The sequence below is a fragment of the Chinchilla lanigera genome, unplaced genomic scaffold, assembly GCF_000276665.1.
Source record: "Chinchilla lanigera isolate Chin_1 unplaced genomic scaffold, ChiLan1.0 scaffold00003, whole genome shotgun sequence".
In the NCBI taxonomy this organism is placed as follows: domain Eukaryota; kingdom Metazoa; phylum Chordata; class Mammalia; order Rodentia; family Chinchillidae; genus Chinchilla; species Chinchilla lanigera.
The window spans coordinates 10,227,694-10,252,015 of record NW_004955404.1 but is presented as its reverse complement, the minus strand read 5'-3'; the positions used below and the strand labels follow the sequence as shown (position 1 = coordinate 10,252,015).

General features: G+C 45.4%; 1 protein-coding gene across 1 annotated transcript in view; it reads right to left on the bottom strand.

The window, feature by feature from the left end:
- Tmtc4 (transmembrane and tetratricopeptide repeat containing 4) overlaps nt 1–24,322 on the bottom strand; it is a gene marked incomplete at its 5' end in the record, with an annotated part of 53,396 nt that overhangs the window by 14,566 nt on the left and 14,508 nt on the right. The window contains 6 exon segments of the mRNA XM_013515999.1: nt 5,635–5,766; nt 5,850–6,021; nt 7,271–7,473; nt 8,447–8,611; nt 8,839–8,931; nt 13,194–13,294. Of these exon segments, the coding sequence (XP_013371453.1) occupies nt 5,635–5,766; nt 5,850–6,021; nt 7,271–7,473; nt 8,447–8,611; nt 8,839–8,931; nt 13,194–13,294 (866 nt within the window).

Here is a 24,322-nt window from a genome sequence, read left to right as displayed (position 1 = left end):
CCAAATGCAGCCCTTTCTTGTATGACATCTTTTTGTGGATGGCATTACAAGCATTTAGCTTTAGGGGAGGGATGTTTGAGGAAGCCTCTGAATTCATATGCTGAACCCTAACTCCTAACATGATGGCAGCGGGTGGTGACTGGGTCACAAGGATGGAGCTCTTAGGAATGGAATCCAAGAGGCCTTGGGCTCCCTCCCCTGCCACATGGGGACACAGCAGGAAGGCCCCTCTCCCCGCCAAACACCACATCTGCTGGGGTCTGGTCTTCCCCTTGGAATACCCAGCGCCTAGAACCCAAGGAGGTAATATTTGTTGTTTATAATTTCCAGGCAGGCTATGCTGTTCTGTTAGGGGAGCATGAACCAAGCCAACGCCTGCTAAAACCCATGCTCCCTCATCTGTCATGGGGACACCAGAGGTGGGGAGCAGAAGCCCCGCGAACCTCTGCTTCCCGAATCCCCTGGCTAGGATCCAACCACCACGTTAGTAAAGGAGCCCCAGCAAGGGCTTTGGAGGCAGGTGCATCATGGGACAGTGCCCGGGCCAGGGATCCTGGCTGGGACCTGAAGGGCCCCTGGGCAAGGGGAAGCCCAGACAGCGGCTGGCTGGTGGGTCACAGCCCTCAGAGCAATGAGGCCAGCACAGACCCATAACTGAGCCAAGGTTTCACTAAGTTGTCCTGGCAGGGCTTGAACTTGCAATCTTTCTGCCTCAGCTTCCCAGAGTGCTGGGATTAGAGGTGTGTACACTGCGCCCAGCTGAAATGGTTAGTATTTAAAATTATTTAACAAGGATCATTTTATTTGAGGCAATACCTTTTATTTTTTAACTGTGGTGAAATCCATATAAAATGTGCCATCTTAGCCATGTTCAGGCTGCGTAGTCCAGGGGTGTGGGTGCGTCTCATGGCTGCACTCATCACCACCAACCATCTCAAGAACTTTCATCTTGCAAAATGGAAACTCTGTCACCATTAAACAATAGCTCCCATTCTCCCTTCTCCTGGGACCATAATTCCACTTTGTCTCTATGAGCTTGACTACCTCACATAAAATCACAGTGTGTGTCGTATTTCACTCAGCTGAATGCTCAGATTGCATCTATGCAATGTATGCATCAGAATTTCTGTCCTTTCTAAGGCTGTATAATATTCCACTGTATGTTTATACCAGTTTGTTCATTCATCAACCAATGGGTACTTGGCTGGTCTCTACATTTTGGCTAGTGAATAGTGTTACCATAAACACATAATGTGCAAATATCTGATTCTCTGCTTTAAATTATTCTGGGTGAGAAACTGAATGACTGGATCACTAATGATTCTATTTTTAATTTTTTTTTTGAGACAGGATCTCATAATGTAGTTTAGGCTGGCATTGTAGTCACCATGTAGCCCAGGCTAGCCTCAAATTCAAATTCACGATGCAGCTCAGGCTAGCCTTGAAATCACAGCAATCGGGCTGGGGATTTAGCTCAGCGGCAAAAGCGCCTGCCTGGCAAGCACAAGGTCGTGAGTTCGGTTCCCGGTACCGGAGAAAAACCAAAAAAAAAAAAAAAAAAAAAAAAAAAAGAAATCGCAGCAATCCTCCTGCCTCAGTCTCTCAAGTACTGGGGTGACAGGTGTACTCCATGATGCCTATTTTTAATTTTTTTTAAAAACTAAAATGGTTAATTATGTTATATGATATATATGACAGAGAGAGGGAGAGAGAGAGGAGAAGGGAGAAAGGAAAGAAAGGCAAGAATTTTTAATCATTAGAGGGTAAAATAGACTGGAAAAGGACTCACAGCTGCAAACCTACTAGAAATTCTTGAGCTACCTGAGAGTTAACTGACTGTCAACTTGACTGGCCTGAGATGCCCAGGGGCTCAGTGAAGCACACTTCTTGGTGTGTCTAGATGGGTCCCGGGGGTGTGCCTTTGGAACCGTATCTGGTCCTGGGCCCCTTTCTCTCCGGCTGTCTTCCCCTGTGCTCTGCTCCTGGCTGCCGTGAGGCGAGCAGCTCTGCTCTGCCAGGCCCTGCTTGCCACCACGATGTTTCCGCCTTGCAGCCAGTATACCATGAACCGAACTCTGAAACTGTGAGCCAATTAAACTTTTCCACCTTTATGTTGTGGGTGTAGGGCATTGTGTCCCAGCAACAGGACAGCCGACCAATATATCATGTTAGAATGCAGAAGCCAATGGGGGGCATTTTCTCCATTAGATATGGGCTCGGAAAAGATTACAAAGTGGACCTGGGACCTAAACGAGGAGCCCTGAAGATGACTGCTGAAGGCATTTATTAATGACCCGAAGTTCCTCATGGGACGGTGCAATGTAAAGACCGGTGGCACTCTCAGGAGAGGATGCTGCACATCCATCCACTTGTGAATACCCAGGGTGACTGACAATGATAAAGTATCACCAGCAGCAGGCTCTTGCTGCTTCCCTTTGTTCCAAGCACATTCTGCTCTCTGTTGCAGGCTCAGACAAAGAGTGCAACTGCCTTCTGCAGTACAGGTTCTGTTAAACAGCTGAACCCAGGAAGACCAAGGGAGAGAAGGGTGTGTCCCAGACATCAGGTGGCAGTCACTGTCACGGATCGAGTGAGAGTCTGACTGAGCCCAAGTAAGTCCGTAATATAGACCTGGTGAACAGCTCTCCCCTAGATTTATATGGAGGCAGCTCTGCAGAGTGGACACAGCTGCCAGGATTGCAAAACAAAACAAAACAAGACAATGCAAAACAAAACACAAACCTGACAACCAGGTTACTTGAAACAGTGTTTAGAGAGTGAGTGGTTTTTGTTTCTATGTTGTATGAAAATCAGAAAGTCTGTTTATTCAACTTTCCCTCCAGCCTTAGAGCTTCAAGTGCTAAGGCAATGAACCAGCAGAGAAGCTAGATAAAAACAAACATCACAGCTGAATGACACATAAATGCAAACAGGTAAAAGCAGCCCTAAGGAAAGGTGTTATTAATACCAGGGCCACACTAGTTTGTTTCAAATGTTCTGCCAACATTAGATGTTAAACTTAAAATGTTTTCAATACATAAAAGTCCTCTTAGCATCCTGGGTTACTCCTTAAGGAAATACCTCATGGTGAGATATGATTCTTTTCACTGTTCAAAGAACTGGAATTGTATCAGAGTTGATATTAAGTGCAACATACGTTTAAGCCTTACAAGCTAAGAATGACTGCAAATAAATTAAGACACTTGAACTCTCTGCCCCAGAAGGCTCAGTGGATTCAGCTTCCATTTGGTTCAGTTTAATAACTAATATAAATACTGACCATATACAAGGCACGAGGGTAACTTAAGTGCAAGCCAGGCCCCAGCACTACCTACTTTGATCCTGCCATCCTTCAACAAAGATGAGTGTTGGTTCAAAAATCTGGGCCTAAACTAGAGGCAGGCATCACCTGCTCACTTTACGGTCAAGGATGGTCAAGTGGGAAGCACCAGTGTGTCCTGTGTGCTGGGGAAAGAGGGACACGCTCTCCTCAATGAGATCTCCTCCCTGAAACTGACCTCACATTTTTCAAAAACAGGAAGGCGGTTTTATGACTTTTCAATTTATAATAGAGAGAAAAAAACAAGAAGCACCAAACCAACACAAAATGCAACTTTATCTTGCTTATACTAAATAGTATCACTGAAAAAGTTCTATTACCAGCAGGTCTGTTTTGAAGATGAGGTCCTCTGTGTATACCTTAAGTTAAAAAAGAAAAACCCATACCTACACCCTTCAAAACTGTGCATGCTTCTGAGTCTGTTACATGTTATGCGCGAAACCATATGCCAGGCAGAGTTCCAGGACAGGGCGTCACCCCTGCCCCACCCACTTTACAAGAGCTATCAGGGTGAAGCACAGTGCCAGGCCTCTATTTTGCCACTCAAATTACATAGATAATATCGGCTTAGTCTTTTATGCCTCAGTTTCTCCCATCCGGAAAAACATAAAACAATATTCTGTCTAAACTCCTGAGCAGGAAGATAATGGGGATTTAATTACTGAGCCTTTTTAATGGACCTGAGTTCCTTACAGTAAAGAATGACATAAATAGAACAGGTAACAACTGTATTCATACAGAAAAGTAAAGATAAGACTAATCTAATAACATCTACAAAATTAAATCACAGGCAATTTATTTGTAGTAGCATAAAAGAAACTGGTCAGTCAGCCAACCAAAGACAAAAGCTCAAAGTAATTCACTCTCATCTACACCTCTTAAATGTGAAACAGGAACAAGATGTTTTAATTATAGAAAAGACAATAAGGAGTCCGACACTTTGCTCAGGGTGGCAGTAAGATGTCAACTATGCATTAGTTTTATTTACATAATTTGCCTGAAATGACAGCTTTCCCTTAAATACAGAAGGTAGAAATGGGACAAACTCCGGAGATCTGCCTGCATAGGAAGATCACATTTAAGCATCCCAGACAGCTTTCACTGGATGCCATATGAGAAAGGTGACCTTGTCTAATGATCATAATCTACACAAGCAAAAAACGTCTTCTAACCTAAGGCCTTGACCCCCATGTTAAGTGCACGGAATTCCTTTCCAGTCGCTTAACATGAAATAAAAACTGAACTCATTTAGGAGAACGTGTCCCTCTTTCCCCAGCACACAGGACACACTGCTGCTTCCCACTTGACTGTCCTTGACTATTGAGTGAGCAGGTGATGCCTGCCTCTCGTTTAGGCCCAGATTTATGAACCAACTCTCATCTTTGTTGAAGGATGGCAGGATCAAAGTAGGTAGGACCTATGAAAGCTAACATCAGTTGAGTGCCTACTATGTACTGCACATTTTTAGGTGTCTTAGTTCTTTTAGCCCTCACAACCAACTTAGTGAACAGGTATTCTCCCCTTGTTAGAAAAAAAAAAAAAAAAGGACACTGGAAGTTCAAAGAAGCTTAGTTCTGCCCAGAGACATAACTTTGTTAAGTAAAAAGCTTGGATTCGGTAAAAATACAAGTGAGTGGGTGCAGTGCAGAAGCCTGTAATCCCTGCTTCTTGGGAGGCTGAGGTGGGGGGACTGTGTTTGAGGCCAGCTGGTGTAACTTAGCAAGAATCTGCCTCAAAAACAAATAAAACATACACATGAATAAATTCCTCCCAGACATCTTTAACAAAAAAATGCTTCCATTTACCTAATCTTGACAAAAGGTGTCACCAGCAGCAGACTCAAAGGTGACAGAAATGTACACTGCTGTGCAGTGTGCAACAGAATTTAAGCTTCTGTGATCAAATGATTGCCATTGTAGGAATAACCACCTTCACATTACAGCCCTGAGGAGTTTCATGCCTGCTTGAAGAGTGTGTGCCAAGGGGTTACGGTTTCTGCCTTGTCTGAAGCCAGCCTGCCCCCTGCATGGGTGAAGATAGCAGGTGCAAGGTGAGTGATACTTCCTTTGAGTAACCTTCACTGACATGGTCAGGTTTTCATGATTTCTTTTGAATCACTCTGGCTATGTTAAATTCTAATGGCTCTTATAAAAATCATTAAAACCAACAATGACAAAGGAAAACCCAAGTATTTGATCACGGTCTTATACTGCCATCATTCCTCCTGCCCAGGTGGCAGACTTCAGACATTTCCTGGCAACGTCTTTGTAATACAAATCTGGCCGCCAAGGTACCTTAGCATTGAGGGGACACACAGACAGGGCACTTCTAAAAAGCTGGTCTTCATTCCGCCACTCGCCACTGCGAATTACACACCTCAGCGCGTTGATGAATAAGATCCCCAGGACGAAGGTGGAGATGAGTTTCTTAAGAAGAGAGAGACACAGCAAACGCCATCAGTGCCCTGTGTGTCGTGGTGCTGCTGCGCGCGGCATATACGGGTGGGTACCTTTTTCTTGGTATGTTTGCTTAGGGCTCCAAAGCCGAAGGTCAGCAGCACACAGTAGCCGGCACTGGGGAGGTAGAGGACACGTTCTGCCACCACGAAGCCCACTCGGAAGAACAGGTTACTCGCAGGAAGAAATGGGATCACGAGAAATCCCAGGCCCAGGGTGAGGATTCTGGAAGGCGAAAAGTACTTAAAACAAATGGCTGTTTCCAGACTTCTCGAGAAGGATGTCCTACTCAACATTAAATCTGTGATGAAGACTTTTCTTTTTCTCATGCCATCAGTTGAGAAAGGTACCATTGTCGGGAAAAAAACATCACTGGGAGAGAGTCTAGCTGGTGGTACAGCGTAAGACATAAAATAATACTAAGGAGCTTAATATCAAGAATAAGGATAAATTCATTAATCATATAATTTGTATCAATAAAGTCAGAATGACTACACTTTCAATACTCTAGAATCCACCTATTCCTTTCCATGGCTCAAAGCATTTAGGTACCGAATTGGTCCCGATTAGTTCAATGTAGTTTTCATGGGAAAATTTCCTCCTAAACTTAAGGATACTATTACTGAGGTGGCATAAACACAAAATCTGAAATATAGACTAATGTCATTTTTTGATGCTTGGCCAGTCAAGCACAAAGAAAGCTGAGCGTGCAGCACTTCTTGCTCGTTCCTGATGTCCCCTACAGTGTGACAGATGAAGAAGCCACGTCATTGTGGTAGCTCCTTTCTGGACGCTGTACCTATGGTGTTTTTTTAAAAATCCCACTTCACATGTATGTAAACTGACTGCGACTGAAGTTTCTTGATCTTTAGAATCACCAACCAAATTAAGATGCAGGCGAACTTAACACATTTTGAGAAATCACTAATCTAATTCCACAAATGCTTACATTAGAGGGAAATTACCTTAAACAGTCTTCATTTTTATGCAACACATTTGTTTTCCCCAACTATTCTCTCAGTAACCTTTTAGAAATTTTTTTCAATTGAGAAAAAAAACAGTCTGAGACAGCAGGTTGTTTTGTACCCTACAACAAAAAAGGATCACCATAGCATTCACAAGGGTTTTTTTTTCCTAAGAATTGTAAGATAATGGATATTGCACACACCAATTATACTCTCTGTTCTTATCATAAATTACTCTTTACCACCTATAGTAAGAAAGATCTCCAAGCGCTACTTGGAGGAAGGGCGGGGAGATGGAGCAGTCAGCCATGCCCCTCTTGCAACTTTCCTCCCCACTAGCTGAAGGAAGACTCGGATTCCAAGTGTATGGAACTCATTCTCCACACGTCTTTGAGACGCGTCTGAAACCATGTCCTTATCATCACATCTGCAGGGCTGTTAAAAAGATCAGCGCTGCATTTAGCCGAACGCTTCTGGGATGGAAGGTAAAATTCAGGGCCAACTCTTACCTTCTCTTGTGGCTGTCCTCAGAACACAGGGCTTGGCATATGAGACCAATGAGACAGAGCCAGAGTGCTGCCAGGGCAATTACCCTCCAGTCACCAACCGACTTAATGAGGGGGATGCAGCCCATTGACCAATCAAAACACAGCCACCAGGGACACAGCAGCAGCCAGGCATTCAATGAATAGTAGTAATTATAGTTTATGGCCTGTCAGTCAAAAGGAAAACAAACACTTTATTTGATACTGAACTTGAAAGAGCATATATATATTTCCAAACTTCACTTTCAAGGGCTCTGCTGAAGAAGAGTTACTGCACAGAAATAAAATATTGCCAGCTTGTAGTGAAAGAGCATGGAATTATCTATGATTTTTAAATAAACTCAGATTTTAATACATTAAAAATACAGCCATGCCACCAGGCCAGGGAGTGTACTGTTACATTTCTGGCCAAGCCCGATGCACTTACTTATCCACGCCCAGAGCCCATGGTCTGGGAAACCTGAGGCTCTGAGTTGCCTGTACGCCGAAGGACATAACTGGCTTTGGAGGCTGCTCTCTGATTCCTGTATAGCTGAGAGAATGTGTGCTTGTTACAACTGCCTTCAGAAAAATGGGCCAAAGCCTAAAAAAAAATGAGCCCTGACACAGCTAAGCTCTCAAAGCTATTACTGATCAATTCTGCATTTGTCGTAACTTAAGCACCTCGGGGTCAGGGGCATTTCAACAAGACTGGTGAGGAACCTGAAGTCAGGAGGAACGGCTTTCCTTCCTTTTCATTACAAAGGAAATACCGGTGCATGTGTGTATTCTTAATTTCTGCGTCTGTGGATGCAACTATGTATGGAGTAAAAATATTTAGGGGAAAACTTCCAGAAAGTTCCAAGAAACAAAACTGGACTTTGGTGTGCACTGGGTACTTCCACGAATGCTTGTGAATGAGGTGTTATGCGGGTATTGTATCAGGCACCCCATGCAATCTAGGGGTGACCTAAGGTCTACCTGAGGGTGCGCATGGTGTGCAACACACTGCCATTTGACACAAGGGACTTGGATCTGTGGATCTGGGTATCTACAGCGGTCCCAGAACCGGCTCCCCACAGATGCCAAGAGACAAGTGTACAGCGCTCACTTGCGTCCTCTCAGGACTCCAAGCCAAAGGGGGCGCAGGCTCGGACTCACCCTAACCAACATGCTGTCAGCAAAAGAGGCCGGGTTGTCCACCTCAGTGAAGGCTGGCGGGCCGGTTCCCATGATCCTCCAGCGCACGTAGAGCATGCCGGCCCCGCCGGACGTGAGGAGGCTCACGCGGAAGAGGAGGCCCCTGCTCCTGAGTGCTCCCAAACGCTGAAAAGACACAGCAAAGCCCCTGCTGTTGCTGATTTTCAAGTCAAAATGTGACCAAGCCAGGCACTGACGTGAACAATTCTGCCTGACTGACTTTGACATTGTGCATTAAAGGGCTGGCTACATTAAAATTCAAAATCACAAGAACTACTTGGAAAATGGCATTTGAAATTAGCAAGTACTTGACATTTTCCATGTCTGGACCAGAGACAACAGTGCATACTCACCTCTAATGACTTGTCCTTACGTAGTACCTTCTGGATCACTTCCAGAACATCGAATTTACCTATCACCAAGATGTCAAATACCGCATTCAAACCCTAAGGAAGCAAAGCCACACAGTCAGGGGTAGGACAGCCTGGCTCTCACAGGTAAGAGATTACAATTGTGTAACTGAATCTAGACAGGGCATGCAAAGGGTTAGATAATCATAGAAGACTATTTCAGTGTTTAAAAAAGAACACCCTATGTTTGTATGAAACTAGCTCACGGCAATATATATCACATCACATTTAGTAAATCCGTTAGTAATGATTTCACATTCTGCATTTAAAAGTATATGATTCAGAATAGCTAAAAACTGAGGTTTCCTACACAAAGCTTCCCAGAGGTCCCGCTTATTTCTTTCTTTTCTTTTCGTAACCATGAAACAGTCCTTCATTTAAAAAATTTTTTTTTTTCTGGTACCGGGAATTGAACTCACAACCTTGTGCTTGCTGGGCAGGCGCTGGACCGCTGAGCTAAATTCCCAGCCCCGAAACAGTCCTTTAGTTCACATCACAGATGAGTACTTACCTGGGTAGTAATTGCACCTAAGAAGGTAAAGGCAGCCCCAATTCGCCTGTCCAGCAATGAGTGAGTCCGTGCTGGCCGGTCTGGGCTATAGCAAGCAGCGTGGAGCCTGCAGAACCCCCAAAGGGGCTCTGGAGATCTCTCCAGCCCAGTCCCCGTGGCCCGGGGTGATCCTCTTCCTAGACACACAGCTAGACCACCCCTCCTGGCTCTCCCTCGGTCAGGCAGCTCTTCCAGCTGAGCTTAGCCAGGAGAGCCTGGGGAGACGCGATGTGTACAGTTTGAGGTTTGGGTAGAAGCCGGCGGCTCTCCTGCTCTCGGTTTCCCTTCCAGGTTGCTGGGAAGGAGAGGCGGGGGCAATCTGGGAAACTGCACGCTGAGGCTGGCATGGTCTCCATCAGCTGGGCCTGCTGTGTGGAGACGGCACCTCTACCCACTTGAAGAACTGCCCACACTGTTAGGCGAACAGCAAATCACTTCAACTCTGCGAAGCCACCGGCAGTGTGGTGACGAGGCCCTGCCTATGCTCAGAGCTTCTGTCAGCACCGTTTTTCTTCCTCGCAGTTACGGCTGCTTTGGCAGCTATTAAATCCACCATTACAGGCTGAGGAAGAGAGAAGCCATGGTGTCCACACCTGTGGTGGATTTTCTACATACGCTGCTCTACGGTCACCCAGTCGAACTTCCTGCCCAATCTAGATACAGCAATGTGAGTATACTGACGTGTATGGTTAAAGCCGCCCCTATAAGACAGGGTCTTTTTAACATGGGACTTTGTGGAAAAGGATCATAAATCATCAGAAAGTCAGTGGTAATTTGTGGTTTTCAGAGCAAGCATGACATCCCTACTTAACCCTGTCCCACAAACCCTGTCTCTACTAATTATCCAATACATGGGCCAGTGCCGGGTTAAACATTTCAAAGAATCCTGATTTTATTCACACATGTGATACATGATCGTAGTGGGTCACAGAAGGCCATCTCCGCTTGGCTGTAGAACAATTTTCTAGAAGGCAAGAGCTCCCTGTTCAGCTGTCACTGTCTTCGCACGCTGTTTTTTCTGCCTGGCAGCTGAGGGACAGTCACCAAGAGGTGGCAGAGTCATGCGGTCACCAGCACTAAGTCACACACAAGGCTAGTGTTCCGTCCTCCATTCCACTAAATGACAGAACCAGAACGTCCATGTTTTATTTGTGTAAATTCAATTTAATCTTTAGTGGACCTAAAACACTAATACATACAGGGCTTGCCTGAGGGCCTGGTCAAATGAGGAATCTGATTCAGCAGCACTTGGGGTGGGGACTGAGATTCTGAACCCCTAACAAGTCCTGAATGCTGTGATGCTCTTGGTCCTCAAATGACCCTTTACAGTAGAGCAAGATCTTGGAGCAGTGGGCCTTAACAGGACTGCTCAGGCTCCCTCGGGGTCTAGCAAGGTCTGGAGGCATTTATGTTGTCACAATTCAAGGAGTCCTATTGGCATGTAGGGGGCATAGACTGCAGATGCTGCTAAATGTCCTATAATATATAGGATGGACCCCACAAGAATGAATTATTTTGCCAAAAATGTCATAATGCCAAAGTTAAGAAAGTCTGGTTCAGAGTAAACTCCATAGGAAAGTGACTCAGGAGATCTAAATACCTCTCCACAGTAATTATTTCATGGCCATTTCCTGGCTAGCCAACCTTACAATCTTACAGATAAAGCATGAGAAAACCACTAATCCTTGCCTTGACTTGCGTCGGACAGTTTCTCTCCCAAGCTATGCCTTTAAGGCCACTCAAATCCCAATTCTTTGCTTTCCATTTCTTTTCTTCTGCTCACATCCTTCATTTCTAAAGTTTCCTCTAATCATGAAAAGCTTAAAGCCGGCAAGAACAGAAAAATGATTTCAATGTCTCTGCCGTCCTGGGGTTTGAAACACAGACTCTGTTGAGACCAGACCTAGGAATGCACTCAGGAACACGTGTGCTTTGAAAGTCTGCTCCTCCCTCTTTGGTGCTGCCCATGGAAGCTAAGCATGATGGGACATGGAAGCTGAGCATGATGGGACATGCTCAACACTTCTTTAAACACACGGGTGTCTCTGTGAAGTGGTCATTAAATGTCTGTGATTTCACGGTCTGAGTCTCCCATTCAGTGAAGACTCACTTGCAGTCTACTTTGTGAATACGTTTATTCCTGGCAGTCCCCAAAAGACACAGTGGCTGCCCTCATGAAACGAAGTACAGTGGAAGAGGCAGAAGACAAAGGAACAAATGAAGAGGATCCCCGAAGGGTGATCCTATCACCAAGATCACTGAGGCACATACCGGTTGCTCTGAGGGTTGTGCGGCGGTCGGGGTGGAGCAGTTGTGGGACCAGGATACGAGGGTAGAAGATGAGAGGGGGGGACAGGGAGGTCTCTGCGGAGATGCTGACCTTGTACCCAAGGATGGGGAAGAGTAGGGATGTGCCAGGCAGGGGAGCAGCCTGGCCAAGCAGGCAGCCTCTCAGGTTTGGAGGGAGCAGCCCCAGTGCGAAGTGGGGTGGGGAGAAGCTCTGGGAGGGTTTCAGAAGAAAAGGGCACTTTAAGCACCATTCACATTTTGACAAGGGGAGGCGGGTGGTGGAGGCCAAGGGAGGAATCGGAGCAGGGACGGAGAGATGGAAGCACTCCTCACAGCGGCTAGCAGGGACCTTCACACACAGGAAGGTTCAGCAAACAAATCTACCTGACTTAATTAAATGGCTGAGCAACAGCTGACTTGGGGCCCAATGACACGCAACAACAGGTCTAGTCACAGTGCCAAGAAGACAGTGTGAAATACACGCCAGCATGCTGTTTCCCCTGGATGACACTGACAGTACAGAACTCACACGGATGTGCACATATCCTGTTCTCTAGCTCATGCCGTGTCCTCGCTGAGGATGGAGGATTTGAAGGTTGCTCTTATTTGATGGGTCTTATTATTTTCAGTTTGTAAATAATGCTGTTAGGTTGCTTTTGGGCAGAGAGGCACCAGGGTCCCTTCTGGGGTGAAAGATATGTTGCATACTTCGGTCGGAGAGATGGTTTCACAGGTGCGCACCACTGTCCAATTTCAAGCTACACTTTCACATCAGTGTATTTTATGGTATATAAAGTACATCTCAACAAAATAATAGCTAAAAAAAAATAACTATAAGGCACATCTGGTTTAAAAAGAATGAAGTCCCATTTGACATGGTAGGATTATCATATGTACTTCTTTAAACAGAAGACCAATACTCCTAATTTCATGTCAAATTGCAAACACAGAATCCTTGGGTTCCAGTGTCCACAGTCTCACTCTTGGTGGACCCTGGAGAAGCAAAGAGGACGTAGGTGCGTATGGATGGTCTGTGGGTGCATGTGGGGGTCTGTCTGCTGCTCACTCAGTTCTAAAGGACACCTGATCCATTCTAGACCCAGGGCCAAAGACACTGCTGGGTCAGCCTCTGCTGTATCTAGACTTGCTGATCTAGTGACAGCACTCTGGGAAACCACAACCACTCTTCTCTTTTCTTACAAAACCTCTTTACGAGGCTGAATCATGGTTCCCCAAGAACCAGTCATCACCACCACCTGCCAGGGGCTAATGATGGTCAACAGTGATGGTCAGTTCTCCATCTGAACTGCGACAGCACAGGCTATTGGCCCAGAAGGTTCACTGACCATGGTCCCAGCAGGGGATGCAGAAGCAGAGGCAGGGCTGGCCCCCAGTGTCTGGATGGAGTGGACGGCTGGGCTGTGTTCGGCGTGCAGGGCCAGCTGTGTACAGCTCTTACCAGTACAGTGATCCCTTGCTCTTTGCACAGCATGGCCACTGCTCCCAGGAAGATGCTCAGCAACACCCAGCAGGTAGAAGAGTGCGTTCCCTCCTTGTTACCTACCAAGAAGGGCAATGATGAACAAGATATGCAGCACATTCTGTTTTGTTAATATCAGGAACCAAAATTCTAAGCACACCCCTTCAACAGGCACAATTTGAAACCAGTTAGGTCCCCAGCCAGCCCTTCTCCTTAGGTGAGTGTGCCTTTTAGCACTTCTGGCTGGAGAACTCACTGTAAATGGGACACATGTCCTGCCTCAAGACTCCTGAGCACATCCCCTGGGTCAAAGAATGACTACAAAGGTGCAACAAGCCCAAATCCACATGGCACGAGTTCCTTCTTCTCAGCCTGCTGGCTGTGTGGAGGACTCCCCCAGAGACTGCAACAACCCATTTCATCTCAGAATGACCTTCACAGTCACCGCTGCTCTCACAAGGGAGGAGCTGGCATGCTCGAGCAGCTGAGAATCCCCACTGGGTCCTGGAACGTCAGTGGCTTTGGGATGGATCTGATGTCCATCCCGCATGCAATGGCTCTGATCTCTACCAAAGCGTGCGTGACATTGATGGAGGGCTGGCAGCTACCTGGCACGTGGGATGGTAAAGCCTTAGGTCATGCTGCAATACCAACCTGCATGATGGGTGGCTCATGAGTCATCCTGTCACCAAATGTGCCAGGTGTGCTGTGCAGTGTAAAAGGCACATCTTGCTTCTCATGGAACTGTTTACTCAGGAAACCAGCAATAATACCGAGTGTGTGTGTGTGTTGTCTAGCACAAAGACCCTGGGTGGAGGGATATGAAAGTCTCGTGAACTCTGAAGAACTGATCAGCATAGCCCCAGGTCAGGAGGCTTTCATGTTCCACCAACGCCATCAGGGCCTGGTCCAGGCGCGGGAGGTTTTCTCGACTTCATATCCTGTAAGCATGGGTTGGGACTCCTGTCAAGATGATGAAGTTGTACCCGAAAAAACACGAGCGGGCCTAATTCCTGATGGGCCTGACACCTGCTGCTCCCTTCAGGCTAAAGGTCACCCTTCTGAAAGTGGCTTTCATTAGAGGCCTGCAAATGTGACCACCCAGTTTCTCTGGGTTTATATTCTATTCTAGGCACACGGGCCAACTCAGCACATTCTCTCTTTGCTCTGCCTACTCCATTCCCTTGGGCTACAAAGCCCCTGGCAAAATCCTACCCATCTTATAAAGCTGTCAAATGTCACTTAATCTGTGAAGCTGCACCGGCCCTCCCAGGCAGTCTCCTTGCGGAATCCACCTGCTGTACGGCAGTCAGAACAGCAAGCGGTCCCGCTGCTGTGTGTCAGACTGCCCCTGTGGGCAGGTGCCCCTGACTGGCCCCCGAGATTAAGTCAGGACTGGTACAGCCTCTAAAATGCCCTTCTCACGTCAATTACAGCACTCTTCACAGCTTATTGTAAGCGCTTGCCTTTCTATGGCTCCCCTAGACGGGAATCAGTAGTGGCTGATTCTTTGTCCAGGGCCTGTCCCTGTGTATCACAGGATGCTTCATGGGAATTCTGGCTCCCACCTATTAGATGCCAATAGCAACTCCTTCCCCAGTTATGTCACAGACCAAGTGACTTTGAGGAGGTGATCACCGCCAAATGGAACCACTGCCTTACACCAGGGATATACAGAGAGTGAAATCCCAGGACCTGCAGCTGGATCTGGCTAGAAATAGTTCAGGCTGGCCTCAGACTCACAGTGATCCTCCTGCCTCTGCCTCCTGAGTGCTGGGATTGCAGGCATGCATCACCACGCCCACCAATGGGTCCTCTTAACAAGTCTTCTGGATGATACTGATGCCCCTTAAGATGGAGGGCGTCACTCTCCGTAGTAAGCTTGTACACAGCCACACTGTTGGCACCATGCCTGGTTTGCAGGAGCAACTGAAAACAGCACTGACCAAATCAGCAGCAGCAGCACCTCACAGTGGGTGGGGTGCTGGTGGTGGGTAGTGAATGAAGCAGAATCCTTTCCAAGCGGCTTCCAGCAGGGCTCCACCCGGTCTTGACATGAGCGCCTTCAGTGATGCGGGTGAAGGGCTCAGAACACAGGGCCTTTGCTGGGGTCCTTGGAATGTTCACCCTCACGCTGAGCCCAAGTCCGCCCCTCTATCTTTCAGGTCTTAGCATCAACTGGTTCAGGCAGCTCAGAGCCCCGAAGTCAGGTCTTCCCTCCTGCAAACTATGCTACGCTGGTGTGTTTAGTTCCATCAAGCAAACTGGGGATGGACTTACTGCAGAAATTACTTAGATGCATGTAACACCAAAAGGCCGCAATCATAACCACAACAATAATGCTAAAAACCCCTACTGCATTAAGCCATTTGAGTGTCTATGGGAACTTCTTGTTTCGTTTGGCCATTTGCTAGCACTCATGAGCGAACAGGCAGGCCCAGGCCTCCTGCCACATGGCAAACAGGGGGACTGCCTTGTTCAATGCCATCCTCCTTCCAAATGCGCCTTCCGGAGTCCATGTCAAACCTCCCTGCAGGGTTCTCTGATATCAGCACTTCATCTGCAGACTGAAACCAGGGCACCTACTCAGCTCCCCACCCACCCCAACCTGTTACCTGAATTTGATGTTTTAGCCTTTTAATTCCCATGATTTGTGTTCATACTTTTCACTTAAACATTATATAATTTCCCAACATAATATCCCCAGTTCTTAATTTCAAAAGCAAGTTTGCTGATCATTTTACAGTTCTGCCTAGAAAAACTGAATTTGCCTGCATTTTACTTGACTGTGATGTGTATTAACTTCCCTCTCCTGGACCACGTGGGGAAATGCATTCCCAGTCCCCACCGCCCCCGCTGAGACACCCGGAGGACTGCTCTTGAAGGCACCCTGTTAACACCAAGTTAAATTACTGACAGGCTCCTGTTCCGCTCTTCTTGTCTAGAATTTAAAATGCCTTTCTCCTTGCATGGCTGACTCACGCTTAATTGAATACAGGAAAATAATACACAGAAAACACAGCCTCGGGATTTACTGGCAGTTCTTCCCTCCTCTCACCCATTAATTTCACCACACCTCTCAAACTTTAAACTCCCTCCACTCTTAACTCTACAATGCAATTCTGAAGAATCCTATTCTTTAATCTTCCCTTAGGTTGACCCCCACCCCATGAAGACACAAGGGAGATGAAGGCCCTGTTCCCTTGCCGAGGAAGGGTCTTCAGTTTCAGTAATCATCAAATATTAGGCATCACTTCTCACAATGGTGGCCATTTCAAACCGGAAGTAAAGTTCAGGTTATTAACCTAGTGACAGTTTCATATTCAGAGAACCACACTGCAGCTCTGCTGCTGTCCAGGGCAAATGTCATTATAGCCAAGGAGCACTGAACGTTTTTCTAGTCCCAACTGAGAGCTTCAATGTCATAGACACACCTCATTTGGAAGACTTTGCACGAAAAAAGTGATGTGAAATATTTCATATTTTTATATTACATGTTGAAATTTTTGATATACTGGACTAAGCAAAATATATTATTAGAATTCATACCACCTATTCTTTATAATGTGGCTACTAGAAAATTTTACATTACACAAATGGCTCCTGTTATATTTCTGTTGCTCAGCAGCATCTCCAGACCATATGATCAAAATCCTAGCTCATCAATAAAAGGATGTGCACATTGCCGTATTTGCATTCCAACTCTACTATTGAAGCTTGGAAAATATAAAAGGAGTTTATTTAAATCCAACTTTTTCTCCTCTACTCTCTGCCAGATTATTCACTCAATATTTTATCCAGAGTTACAAGACAGAGCATGCATACACTGTTTTTGAGCTTTCCAGAATCCAAACTGGAAATTTTCATGAATTTTTTAAACGATGTTATGTAAGTCAAAGGCATCCTCTTTACAAATGCACAATATGCATGTCACAAAAAAACAAAGGCCAACCTATGCAGTGCTGACAAAATGTTTCCAGTACTCGGGTAAACAGAACAGGTCTTATAAAAATTACACCGGGGAGCTGGTTCTAAGTTCTGGGATAGCCCAGCCTAGTGGACTTCTAGTGATAACCTGCTCTGGTATAGTTCTACCAAGTAATTCCCAGAAGTAAGATTTATTTTGAGTCTTTGTTAAGGTGAATTATGCTAGTAAGTGTTAACGTACAATAATACAGAGAAATTTAGACTTTGTGTTTCTGTGGCTGTTTTTACTCTGTAACTACTGCTGGACATTCTTTTCTTTTTTCCACGTCTGAGCATTTCAATAAGATGAGTGAGACAATAGCAGTAGGCCACCTTGTGTACAGTGGATACTATCTACTGAATCAATATATTGTTTCCTTTATTTCCATACCTATCAGAAGTTGTCTTATAATGTCACGTTTCTTACATAACTAGAAGTAATTTAATACCAAAAAGTTAATATAATTCCTTAGTATAAATAAATTCAGCTCAAAGTCACTCAAGTTCTTCCACTTTTAATTTAGTCTTTGAGCCCATCACACTGGAAGAAATTCCACTGTAGGAGACTCTCTCTCTCTTTTAAATTAAGCAGGTGTGGTGGCTTGTGCCTGTGACCCTGGCACTCTGGGGGTTGAAGAAGGAGGACTCTAAGCTGCGGCCCAGCCTGGCCCTTACGGAGACTATGCCTTGAAGTAAGAAATTAAAAAGGGGCTGAGGATATACAAAGGCCTTGGGTTTAATTCCAGCACTGCAAAACAAACGAACAAATATTACCAAAGCATAGGAAAAACTGATTAATTTTAAACCAGAAGTAACTGTCACAATAGTAAAAATGAATCTTGAGCGGTGCATGCTGTCTCCAGTGCAGCTGTATTTACCAATATCTTTGGAAAAATGTTCCCAGGACAGGTTTCTGTCTTGTGCACAACTCTGCATGACCACCTCAGATGTCACCATTACCCAGACTGCTTTGCCTGATTGTCCAGACTGCTGAATTCTAAGTTCCAATGGCCCAGAAGGGGAGGTGGGGACCATCCTCACACCCAGCTGTGTCCCTCATCTCTTGGGCAATTGTACAGCACCTGCACACACCAGCAGTTTAGGATCAGGAACACAGCAGACTCTGCCTGGACAGTGCGCTTCTGGTGTCTGTGGATGTCTTTATTATCCAAGAGAATTCAATCCTGTAGGTAAGTGCAGCAAAGGCTGACACAGGGAGGGCAGCACGGGAAAAAACTGCACCAGCAGAAAGATACTTGTCAGTGCTAACACCCACAAGTGCCAACAGATGTGACCGATTTAATGAAGCATGCGCCTCAGACTTGGCACCGCTTCCAGGGGGACGCTCTCCCTGCCGCAAAGGCAGCACATTGTGCAAGCTGGCCCTCTCCGCCACCCTCGGCCTGGCATCGCTGCCGAGCGAAGCTGGCACGTCATGGTGTGTGTGGGAACTGTGCCACCCCGACAGGTGGCTGCAACTCTGTAGCTGCCAGAGCCACACAATGAGCATCAGATTCACGTTCCAAACTTGGAACGACCAAGCCTGCTTCCCGGTGCTGAATGGGAGCCGGACTCCTCATCCTCACAGCGGGGGACCATTCCGGGGAAAATCAAGCAGTGGAGGGAGCAGGGCAACAAGAAGGCAGAGAGAAGAGGACGCACACAGCACCGCTGGTAGCATTCGGTCAGGAACAGCCCCAGGCCCTCAGCCAGGTGCCCTGGATGATGGGAGTTCAGTGACAGCCCTGTTTTTTAAGCTTCATGACTTGAAGTCAAAGAAAAGCAGATGTCTTCACTTAGGATGAAAATATGAGGAAATACTGTGTTAGTGCCTGAGCTTATAAGGAGTCACTTAGCAAGGAAGGTTTAAGAACAACAACTGACATTCGAGATCTTGTCTTTGATATTATCAATAACAGTTAAGAACTTAAAATGGTTCTAAGTATGTAGCAAATCCACTCCTCAATGGAAGAGACTGTTCTCCCAACTATCAATGAGACCTTACATTTCCCTTTATTCTAACTGCCCACTGACGTATCAGTTTAAAAACAAAATTGTTTTCACTATTTTTTTTCTTTTTTTTTGAGACAGGATCTCACTATGTAGTGCAGGCTGATCTTGAACTCACCACGTAGCCCAGGCTGGCCTCAAACTTGTAATGATCTGCCTGCCTCAGCCTGCTGAGCGCTGGGATTACAGGTGTGTACCACCACCACCACCACCACGCCCGGCTACATTTTCATTGCTCTAGCAAGCTTACTGGGCACAGATTACCTGCCCCCGCAAGCAAGACCAGGTTTTAAAAGCGATATACATACCGGCTAACCATCCCATCATAGGAGCAGCACGTTTTGGCGCTGGGCATTCAGAAATAATACCCAAGGTACCATCAACTGTGTCTGATAAAATGATTTTTTTTTTAAAGAAAAAGCACCCTGGCTTTATAATAGCAATCCCTTTTTAAAAAAAGACTTTGTTGCAAAAGATCTTGCTTGGATACACTATGTTTAATTATCTGAAAAGTGGTGCAGACAGAGCTCTGGAAAAGTCCCCTGAGTAGGTTTTCTTCATTTTCTGAAAATGCCAGGACTCCAGAGGTTAGCAAAGAATTGCTGGTGCGTAAATGGAGGCAGTTAAACATTGTCCTGAGCTTCATACTACAGATCCGGCATCTATACAGAAAACTAATGAGGTCACAAGAAAGAGATTTTTAACTACTTAAATCACTAATTTCAGCATACTAAATTTTTTGTTCCCTTACAAAAGAGTAATAAATCTGTTCCTCTTTTTTAAAAAAACCTTTCTTGAGCTTCAAGTTAATGTGTAACAAATACTGGACGTTTTTTCCTGTCTGTTAAGAAGTACAAAGACTGGGTCTTTCAACAGGCACTTTAAACATTAAATTTAAACATTAAATAACCGGATTATTTGCATCCTGATAAATACTGGATTTAACTTTGACCGTGGAGGACTTCAGAGCCTCTGTGGAATACTCAGAAATCCGGGCAGCTAGAACAAGAGACTAACATTGCCACGGCAGAGCTACTTGTGTCTGTCACCTGGCTTTTGTACATCTGCACTGACCAGCAAGGGGAAAAATAAAAATGTGATGAATGCTCAAGCTATTTCAGATTCCAAATGAAAATACAGACACCTGAAGGCCCGTTGGTATTAACAACTCTGCTCCTCCGGACCAAGTGGAATTTAATAGAGAGAATGTCAAAGAAATTAGAGGTACGAAGGCCACAGCCATCCATTCTGCAAATGCCACGGAAAGAGGTGACACTTGCTGAGTGCACGGGAGGAAGGCAGAGGGAACACGGGACCCGCAGGGAAGTCTGGAGAGACAGAAGCTGTCATTTCATCAAAATCTACTGGACAGGGGCTGGCTGTGTAGCTTAAGTAGTGTGCTGGCCCAGCGGAGGCAAAGGTCTGGGTTTGAACCCAGTACCCTAAAATAACACCCCCAAATAACTTCACACACATACACACCACACACACACGCCTGTAAGCCTCAAGGGCATGGACTTTGTCTTTCTAGTTTTTGCATTCCCAGCACCAGACACGGCACCTGGCACGAAATCACACTTAAAGTCTGATTACTTATTGGTGATGAGGTGAATGATCTAACTCGATAAGCCTCTGGGCTCTTTTAGGACAGAATGGAGATTGTGAGTACTTTTCACGAACACCTGAAATAGTACAATTTCCACACACAGGGCTCTTACTGCTTCTCCTCTGTGAAGGTACTCTTAATTTGTGGACACTATGCCCTGTGTGTGTGGAGGCGGGGAGGTGGGGATACTAGGAATTGAATGCAGGGCTTTTGCACTGAGCTACATCTCAAGCATTTTAAAACATTTTAAATTCTGAGACAACGTCTCATTAGGTTGGCCATGCTAAGACTGAATTTGGGATCCTCCTGCCTCAGTCTCCCAGAGTGCTTGGATTACAGAAACGTGCCACTACTCCTGGTTGTGCTCCTCTTAAGAGACTTCCAGTCACCAGATGTGTGAAGCTGAACATTAAGATGAGTTTAAAGGATGAGTGAGAAGAGCTGTTATCCATAAAAAATACTCCATTTACCATGTTTGAAAGAGTAGAGAACTCGAGAAACATGAAAAAATGGCTGAGAACATGGTGCCTGGGTCATGAGCTCCCACTTGGGAGTCATCAGATGGGAGGGGGAGGGAGCTGTGACGAGGAAGATACCACAGAGGGAGGGACTGTTCTGGTGCCTGCTGGCCCTGACAGCATGGTGGGCTGGGCTTCGCATCTGGTCACAAATGACAGAAGGGGGCGTTCTGGGGACTCCTCCATGAAGGAAGCTAATCTCAGTGTGGCCACCGCCCTCTCCAGAACCCAGGCTGCTCTTTGCCTCTGCACCTCTGGCAGCATCTGGAAGCAGAATCTGATCAGTGTGTCAGTAAACAGTGGCCGGGATCTCCAAGCCGAAGTGAAAACAATCCTTAGCAACCCGGCCGGCAGCCTGAGAAATGGGTATTTCAATTTCCCCACGTTAAATGGACAATCTGGAATGCAAAGCCTGCCCGGGAAAAAGGTAGTTAGGACAAAAAGGACACAAAAACACAGGTCCAATAATCCACTTTCAGGGAGAAGGCACCGAGGCCTGGATGGGCTGGCAGAGCAACTTCTATATCTTTGTACTTTCCACACGGGAAGCTAGCTGTCGGGGACCAAAGAGGACCAGAGACCGGGCTGCAGGCTGCTCCCTGGGCTCCATGGATCGACTCTCTCTTCTTCCAAAGGGGGTTCAAGTTCACAGAATGCATTCGGGGAAATGCAGCTTGTAGAGCCAGGACAACACAAAGGCCTCTGCATAAGTTCCCTTATCCATCTACTGGTTTTTTTTTTTTTTTGGTATGAGGAAGAGAACTCAGGGCCTTGCGCTTGCCAGGCAGGCGATGAGTCACTGAGCTATATCCCTGGCCATCCACGGTCTTCTAACTGCTCTACGAAACTAATTTCCACCAAAAGAACATCTATCTACAACCTTTTTGATTTTTTTTGGTGTACTGGGGATTGAACTCAGGGCCTTCACCCTGAGCTACAGCACCTGCCCCTTTATAAATTTATTTTTGAGACAGGGTTTTACTGAACTGCCAAATTGCCCAGGTTGGGCTTGAACTTGTGATTTGCCTGCCTCTGCCGCCTAGAGTTCTGGAATTATAGATGTAGCTACCACATCTGGCCCTATATCCATAATCTTGAAGGGTTTCTGTATTAGCTACATCTATTACTACTATGGATCTGCAAACATGAAATAGTTCCAGGTCAACTTCTTCAAAAACATTTACAAATTTAGCCTTAAAGGTTTGATCATTTCTTCCCAACACTAAATTAAACATGTTATAAATGCTAAAAGAAAGTTACTGAACCAAAAAATGAAGGTCATGTGGCTACTTACAGTTCATATATGTTATTGCTGAAATATACTTTGCCAATTGCCCATGCATCAAAGTGTTAAGTGAAAAACCATTCCACATTTAAGCACCTTTATCTTCTTTATTAGTTCCAAAGGCTTTGTTAAAATTATCTTTTGTATGGATGGCTCTTGCACATAATTTTGTAACATACAAATGATTTAAAAAGAACTACATATACAAATATTAAAGCACATATTTGTGAATTGGGATACAGAAAAACAGTAAAGAATCTAGGAAAAGGATATAAAACGGCTTAAGGTTTTACCATTCTGAGAGAACACAGCCTTAAAAGAGGCTAATAAAAACATCAGTTCACTCAGTACTTCTGCTTTTTAGTTTCATGATAGTTTCTCCAATTATTTCACAAGTGTAATCTTTAAAAGTAAAAGGGGAAAGATTTATACGTGCTGAAGGGAAACCAGAGTATAGCAATTTTTAAAGGTAGGGAGAAGTTCTAGTATACTTCCTAAATGATGCACCCCACATGTTAAATCTACTGACATTTAGCATTTTCTTCAGAAAGTATTTCTAATGTCTTTGAAACTCATTTAGAACAGTGAGTAGCTAATTTAACGGAGGGTATGTTAAAAGTCACTAAATAAAACTTGATAAAACTTCAGATCTTGATAAAACTTTGAAAAAAACCACAAGTGTTATTTTTTAATGGTCTTTGGGAAAAATATGACTTGATACATTCTTATTCTACGTATCTTCAAATTAAATTTAATGGCCAAGTTTCGAATAGGAAGCAGCATTAATTGTAACAAACATACCAGGAAGGTAGTAACTAAGGGTCCCTCTTCCTCTCATCCGCATTTTCAATTCCTGTTTCCTAGTCTTACAGAAAAGCCAAGTGATGATACCAGCAACACCTAGTTCACCAAGAGGCTCTGGCAGGTACAACCTCCCCACATCCCTGGGGAGCTGTACCATCATGGTAGGTGGGGAAACCCCACCCCTGGGAGAGTGGACGGTTCTTCCTGCTAAGCTACCCTTCAATCTGAGGGAGAGAAATTACTCCTGCCCTTCTCTATATGTGAAGCTGTTCTATTCACATACTCCCAACCTTCTGATATGTCAGAAAACGGACGAGTCACAGGAAATGGTGGTTTTATCTAGGCACAATAAAACAGTGATGATAAAAGAGGGTGGTGCGTAGTTGAGTATAACCATCCAGGTGAGCATCAGTACAGTCTAGGGGTCCTGGGTCCCCCTTCCATTGTGGGTGAATTGCCAGTTTGCAAAAACAGGTGTTCAGACACAGCCTGAGCCCCAGGTGTGCCCCGTACAGGAGGGAGAAGGAGGAAAAGGTGAGTGAAAACTCTCAGGGCTGTTTCAATCCTCCCACAAAAAGTACAGAGGGGCCACCAGGCTATGCGCGCACATCACATCAAAAGTTCAGCCTGCCCCAGAGGTGTGCAGCCCCACAATTTTGCTGGAAATACAATAGCAAAAATCTATCCCCAGTGGTTCATTCGTTCTGCTACTACTTGTGCTTTTAGCTTCACAACCCTACAAGATATTCCCATATGAATGTTGGCATTGAAAGTTTATGATTGATCTAAGACTCTGCATTATTGATCTAAAACTCTGCATTATGACAAAGGCAATGGAGTAAACAGATGTCTCTAAAGAGTTTGCACCTCTGACCCTCAAAGCGGTAACCTTATATAAACAGGTGATTTCTCATCTGTC